General features: G+C 36.6%; 1 protein-coding gene across 1 annotated transcript in view; it reads right to left on the reverse strand.

The window, feature by feature from the left end:
* LOC135226650 (uncharacterized) overlaps nucleotides 1–7,449 on the reverse strand; it is a 186,620-nt gene that overhangs the window by 46,396 nt on the left and 132,775 nt on the right. The window contains 1 exon segment of the mRNA XM_064266363.1: nucleotides 3,809–4,006. Within this exon segment, the coding sequence (XP_064122433.1) occupies nucleotides 3,809–4,006 (198 nt within the window).

The following is a 7,449-nucleotide window of genomic DNA, read 5'->3' on the forward strand; positions in this document are numbered from 1 at the left end:
TAAGAAATAATAGCGTTTGAAGGATAATCGATAAAACTAAACAGACTGTCACTTGAATCATATGTCAATATAATGCAAGTATCTGGTTGTCTTCATTATACTTTTCTGCGACAGATTTATCGTTCATATACATTATCGTATTTTCAGGCAATTCAGCAAATTGGTGCATAAATGTACCTTATCGTTTCCTTATTATCCTTGACAAAAACCTTCTGTTATTGATGTAACTTCACTTACTAAGAGGTATAATTTATAATGGTATTTCTTGTCTGTCTCAGGTGGCTATTGCAATGCAACACCATCTAAGAAGGAGATTATAATCATGTTCTCTGACAAAGGTATGTGTACTTTTTGTAGGTATTGTACGTTGCTCTGTAATTGCTGCCTAAAAAAAAATTATAGAAATCTTCTAAGGTGGATTTTATTCTCCTGACCACCAGCCTGGATGGTATCCCTGCATGGCCGCTGTTGATTTTATTTTTCCTTTATATTCTTCCGTAAATTTAGTTCATCGTCCTTTTACAAAGAAATACAGTCTTCGCGTTTTTATAGGAGCCGCTATTCATGTTAACAAGGCGCTTCTTAAGTCCCTAGGACCCGAAAGACCAGTTTTCAGGGGTTTCATGAAAATTGGCAGTATGCCCACAGCTGGGCACAGTGACGAACCCAAATTACGGTTACAGAGGAAACGCCTTTGCGATGAAGCCACAGACGAGAGGTTTTCAGAATTCGGGTGTATATCTAAATTGCATGAGTGGTGTCATCTCTTATGTGTGGATAATAAGGAGGAGGGTAATTCGTCTTCTTTAGAACTCAAAAGAAGCTTTCGTGAAGAAAAAATTCATTTATTTCTTTCTTTCTGTTTTACTTCATTTAAGATCAATGAGCTGTTGATCATACAACAAGGAGAGCGGGAATTGTTTTAGCCTTCCATGTAGTCGGAATAGATCATATGTTTGTTCACGAATCACAATAAATAATATACTTACTGTTGATATTGTTGTAGTGCATCTCTGCCATACCTTGGAAGCGACCAAGAATGCTTTTTTTCGGTAATTTTTATCATTATTTCACAACAGCCGGTTATCATTGATATTTGCCTTTGAAATATTTTTATGGGAAAGTTGTTTTGCATTTAGGTGACAGAGAGAAATCCATATGACTTAGTATTTTGTAGATGCTAGAAGCACGAGAGCATATTATGTCTTCTGGGAGTTCGGGAGTCTCTCTCTCTCTCTCTCTCTCTCTCTCTCTCTCTCTCTCTCTCTCTCTCTCTCTCTCTCAGGAGGTCATCAAGGTTTTACATGATATTGCATTTGTTTCTCTGAATACTTTATTCTTGTGTTTATTCCATAGTCATTCAAAGTTGTTTGATAACAGTGATTGTGGATTCAGACATTGCTCCTTAACCTTGATTCTCATCCTGGAATGTCAGTTTTTAACCTAATAAGAGCCTTATGTGATTTCAATGCAAGACGTATTTTTTGTAATTGTGCTTTTGACTTTAAGTATATGTCAGTGCCTGTCTGAGTGGTTCCAAGGTAAACCAAGTGTGTTTTTCCAGTCGTTTCTTTTTTCTATCAATATCCTCAGAGTTCATTTTTGTTTTGGTTAGCCAAATAAAATTAAATTCTTGTTATTTCTAAAGTGGATTTCTTTAATATTTAGGCCAGCTTACGAAATTTTTAATTTTAGCTCGACAAAAAAAAAATGCTAGAAATTTTTGTCTTAATCAAAAGTGAGCGCACATCTGGAAAGTCTATATTTACTACTCGCACTTGGTTACAGTATATAGGATCCAGTTCTCTCTCCGCTCAAGAGGAAGCAGGTATCGTCCCCTGGCATTTTCCATAGAGAGCCAATTTCGAAATGCCTCGGCGATCGTATCTGTCTTCGGGAGCTAAGCTATGGAAATCGGGAGCCATAATGCCAATCGGAATCCTGTTTGGATTAATCTTCGGCGTTTATCGACGGGGCCTGACTCCTTTTAACAAGCTCTTGATGGTAGCCTGCTTACCTCATCACCATCAAGGCAGACTCGAGCCAGCAGCGAACGACGGGCAAAACATACTCGCCCGTTCCTGGCCCTTAACTGCATGGGTGGCTAATCACAGCTGCATACCTGTGCTGCCGTAAATCTGGGATCAGCCGTCCGTCTCAGTCTTTGAGAAGGCTTCTGGGTTTTTCTTGACATAGTTTCCATGACTTTTACTGAGAGTTTTTTTTTCTTTTTTCTTTCATCTTGCGGCCTTTACCTTGCCTTGATTCGTGTGGTGTTTGAAGTTCTGGCTTCGTTAGGCAATAAAATGAGCGTCCTTCGTGATAATTTCCCCTCACTTATGCGTACTAAGCCGCGAGAATTATATGTATGATATATATATATATATATAATATATATATATATATATATATATATATATATATATATATATATATCAATGTAGCACGAAGGAACACGTACTGAGTAAATGAAAACAGGGACTTGGAACTGAAATGTAGAATACGCTACGAAAGTACTTGTTCCAAGTCCCTGTTTCATTTACCTTTCTACCAGCATAAACAAGTTGTTTGGGAGTCCCCCACCCATAGACTAATCAGGGATTCCACCCGAGTATCGGCAAAGCCGATAAAAGTGACCGATTGACAATTCAGATATGTTGACTCCTCTTCAGCGAGTTTTTGGGGATAGTAGGACCCCGTTACCCGGTCCTGCCCTGAATTGTTGGTGGATAAGGGACGTCCAAATGGATGAATATTTCCTCTACTGAATTGTTCTCGCTTCGAAACTTTCAATTGACTTGACATCGATACTCGATTTTATTGGGTTCCTTTGTGAGGCGGGGGGGGGGCGGTTTAGGCGGTCCCCTTTTTTAGAAGTGTACAGTTGTACGAGTAATCTTGTACGTAGGGGGAATTCTTTTGTAGCTTTGCATTGGGTATTGTGATACCTTCTGTTTTTAGTTTTTGTGTGGAGGCAATAATAATAATAATAATAATAATAATAATAATAATAATAATAATAATAATAATAATAATAATAATAATAATAATAATAATGATGATGATGATAATGATAAATTATTATTTTTATTATTACTATTATATATTGTAATTATTATTACAATTATTAATTTGCTTAGAAGGCATTTTCAATAAAAATAATAGAATATTATTATTATTATTATAGAAAAATACCCCGAAAACAAATAAAAAATAATAATAATTTATTATAATTATTATTATTATTATTATTATTATTAGATTATTATTATTATTATTATTATTATATTATTATTATTATTATTATTATTTTAGTTTTGGGGATTAGATATTTCCCAAATGCTCTTAATTAAGAATCTTTGATATATAATAGCTATTATAATCAATGATTTTACCTATTCAAAATAATAATTTTATAAGACCAAAGTCCGAATTAGTTAAAACTAAGCAAATCTCATATATTCTCATTTGATTGTATCGCAATACAAACAAGTGAAAACGCGCAGGAGTTTTTCCAGCGCACATTTTCTGTACATCGTATAGTCAATCTATCTTTCGATGTTCTCGGTATAATGCCATGTAACCCGCTGCCCATGAGTCATTAACCACGGTCCGGTGGTTGCCTGTCCTATACCGTTGCCAGATGCATGATTGTGGCTAACTGTAACCTTAAATAGAATAAAACCTTAGATAGAATAAAAAACTGGGTTACAGTTTTTAAGATCTGAGGGCGGACAGAAAACTAATACGTAAAGCTCTTATATCCGCGTCTGATTCTACCTCAATAAAATGAGCACTGGAGACTTACTCGCATCCTTAGTGAAGATCAGGGGCGTGCCGGCCATCGTAGAGGGCGCGGGTCTCTGGGGAGGGTTGTTGGCATCGATCACCTGTCCCAGGACGACGTGGTTCAGGAGGATTTTCTTGGTGGTGTCCTTGTCCTCAAGGAATCCTCCCCTCTTCGGGAGGCCGGCGTTTTTGGGGATGAGGAGCGTCCATGGTTCACCTGAGGAGGAGATAGAAAGAAAGCTCCGATTAGTTATGAGTCGAAAGTCTTGCAGCTGAGGAATGATTAAATTTCATTGTTTTCTTTTCTTTCTTTTTTAAGGAAAGAAGATAGTCTTTGAGAAGAAGTTAAAAGAGAGTAAATGAAGTTTCCTAAAGAAAGAAGTCGAGATTAATGGGAGTATTCCAAAGCTGAAATATAAAAAGACATGATAATATTTTGACCATAGATTTTTTTTATCGCTGATTTTTTTATTTGTTTGCGCATGCGCGTTTGTATATGTGTGTACGTGCGTGTGTTTGTCCTGAGGTAACTTTCGATATAAATGCTAGTATTTTTAGCTGCGCAAAAAAACACATTGTATGGTTATGTAACATTTTACCCTCGTAATGCATTCAATCTAATTTTCTTCCTGCTTCATTTTATTTATTTCCTTTAGTTAGAAAACAGTTTTTATATCCAACGTGTTCATAAAATCCACTTCCCATCTCTCGCTAAAATAAGGAAGATATATTTTTTTTTTTATGCCGCCATACCTTAAAAGAAGTGTCGCTAACACTGTCCATAGGAGAATCCAAGGTTCTTAACCTCGGTCTCCTCCTGGAGATATCAATGCCAGTCCCCTGGTGGGAGAATGATCCCAATTAGCAGCGTGAACAACGAGGAAGTGGCCCGTTTAATGCGAATCCTGCTGTTGTTGGTGCAGTCAGGGCGAAATGAAGTTTCTCGGTAAAATATGATTTGCTATGAATTCCTGGACAAGGTGAGCATCTCCTACAGATTAGGTTAAAAAACAGAGGAAGCAATCGCGGTCTTTTTTTTTTATGTTCCTTGGTACGATTTATTGTTGTGGCTCGACATTATATTTTTTATTTTGCAGATGGAGTATGAATTATGGCCCATGTTAGGAGACTCTTTTTTTATATATTTTTTTATAAGTCTTGTAAGGGGACTGGTTTTTTTTTATAGTCTTGTACATGTTACGCGTCTCTCTCTCTCTCTCTCTCTCTCTCTCTCTCTCTCTCTCTCTCTCTCTCACTTACTAGCTTAATGACGTAAACATTGACATTCATATAGTATGCATGGCCTCTGAACGAAGTCATTTAATTAGTTAACTTTTAATTTAATTAGTAAATTTTTTTATTCAATTTTTTCATTATATAAAAATTTAATAAGACTTTCTCATTTACTACAATATATCCTGTGACAACCTTCTCTCTCTCTCTCTCTCTCTCTCTCTCTCTCTCTCTCTCTCTCTCTCTCTCTACTTGTTTTTATAAATCTCGGTTATGTACCCGATCGGAATTGAGGAAGGTATAATCCCACGTAGGACTTGCCGTCTATAAAATGATATATATATACCGTTTGTCCCATTTCACTGTTGCTACTCGGCTACTTGAAGGCCAACTATTGAAATAGCTGTGCTCTTAAAATTCATAGATTTTACTAAAAATGAATAATGATTCAGAACCTCAGGGTTCCAGTCAGTCAAATGCTACGCGTGCTTTCCATATGGAATTTAAGTAAGTCGTAAACTATTACAAAATGACCAGATTTGTTTGAATAGAAACTGATAGCTAGCTGATACTTGCCTCGGCTTTCCTTATGGAATTTAAGTAAGTCTTAACACCTAACAAAATTTCACAAATTCTTTTTAGTAGAAGCTGATAGCCAGCTAATACTTAGTCTCAGTGAATAAGGATCTGGGAGAAGACCCGCCTCTTCAGAGAAGGTACTATATATGTAACATCATTGCGCTTGACAGCGAGTATCCTGAAGGTCATACTGAATCTTATTAATTAGCAGATGTCTCGCGCACAAGTTGTTGCTTCGTTCTGTGTGCAAGGTATTGAAAGCAGTGGTGTTTGTAATGCTTGTGTGGTCGGATCTTGTAAACCCTATATAGTCTTGCCAATGAAATTGCATCGGTTTCCGAAAGTTTCTTTTGAGGATTAAAAGCGTCGCAGGATTTCCTTTGCTCTATTTTTACTTCCCGTCCGGTGCTATGTTTAGGTAGCTTATAAATATAAATTATGTGATTGTTGTTTCTTTGAAGAATGGATGCGAGAATGAATTGTACCGATATGTTGCTAATTCACTGAAAATCATTTTTCTTTAAACTGAACCGGTAATAATCTGTATTTTGTTCTACTTCACTTCATATTTGAACGGTCACATCATTTGGTATCGTAAACTTGACTTTTAAAATATTGATGTTATCATTCAAGAAACAAATATATTTAATTAGCTTTAAATATTCAGAATGTGAAATTCAGCAGTCGCTACTGAAATATTTAAAAACCTGACTGTTGTTTATGACACTAACAACTTTTAGTGGATAATTTTAGTTCTAAATCATTCTGCTCTTATGTTTTATCAAATCAAATCCATTCATGTGACGTTTAAAATTCGTGTCTACATATTTGATCATTTCTAACCATCTTCACGATGAAATGAGTTGATTTATTGCGTGAGCAGAAGATATCTTGCGTTGCAGTCACTGGCATTCCTAGAGAGGTGACACTTTGGAATGACAGGAATCCTAGAGTAGTTGAGTAGGAATCCTGCGTTCTTTGAAATTCCTCACATAAGGAAGTGGCGAAAGCGTCTTTAAAGTTTTGTATGCAAATGAGGGTCTTAGCTCCGTCTGATTCAGTGTGTTCTGTTAAAGAGACTTTTTTTTTTTTTTTTTTTTTGTATGTACCACTTAATATTTGTACTTCCGGCTGACGTACTATCGTAATTTACATGAAACGTTTTGTGTGTGTGTGTGTGTATGTGTGTTTTCCCTGAAAATTTAGGTACTACATAATGATTATTAATTGCTTTTGTTGCCATTCTGCTTTTTTACTATTGCTGTTGGTTCTAGTAATAATAAAATAATTACTATAGTAGATTCACATCAAGCGTGCATCCGATGTCTAGCCCAGTCCCTTACGACGCTCCTGATTGGCTGTTGATAAGCCAGTCACAGGGCTGGAAACTCTTAGTCTCTCTCGAGAGTTCACATAGGCAGGATGTATGTTCCATCTCTCCTGAGGGATACTTTTGAAAGACGCATCCCTCAGGAGAGATGGAACATACGTATATCCTGCCAATATGAAATCTCTCGAGAGACTGAGAGTTTCCAGCCCTGTGATTGGCTTATCAACAGCCAATCAGGAGCGTCGCAAGGGACTGACGTAGACATCAGATGCACGCTTGATGTGAATCTACTATAGGACTTCCGCCTTTCACAATTACCATCTAGTTGCAGTAGTAGTATTAATACTACAAATACCAGAAATAATATTAGAATTTCCTCCTGTCACGATCATCGTCATCTGCTAACTCGGAAGAGATCTGGCTGACATTGCAGGAATGTATGACATCACAACGTGCAGCGTAATGACACATTATAGGTACGAACCGTTAGCCATCGCATTGCCATTGTTCTCATAGTA

Source organism: Macrobrachium nipponense, chromosome 15 (assembly GCF_015104395.2).
Source record: "Macrobrachium nipponense isolate FS-2020 chromosome 15, ASM1510439v2, whole genome shotgun sequence".
NCBI lineage: Eukaryota > Metazoa > Arthropoda > Malacostraca > Decapoda > Palaemonidae > Macrobrachium > Macrobrachium nipponense.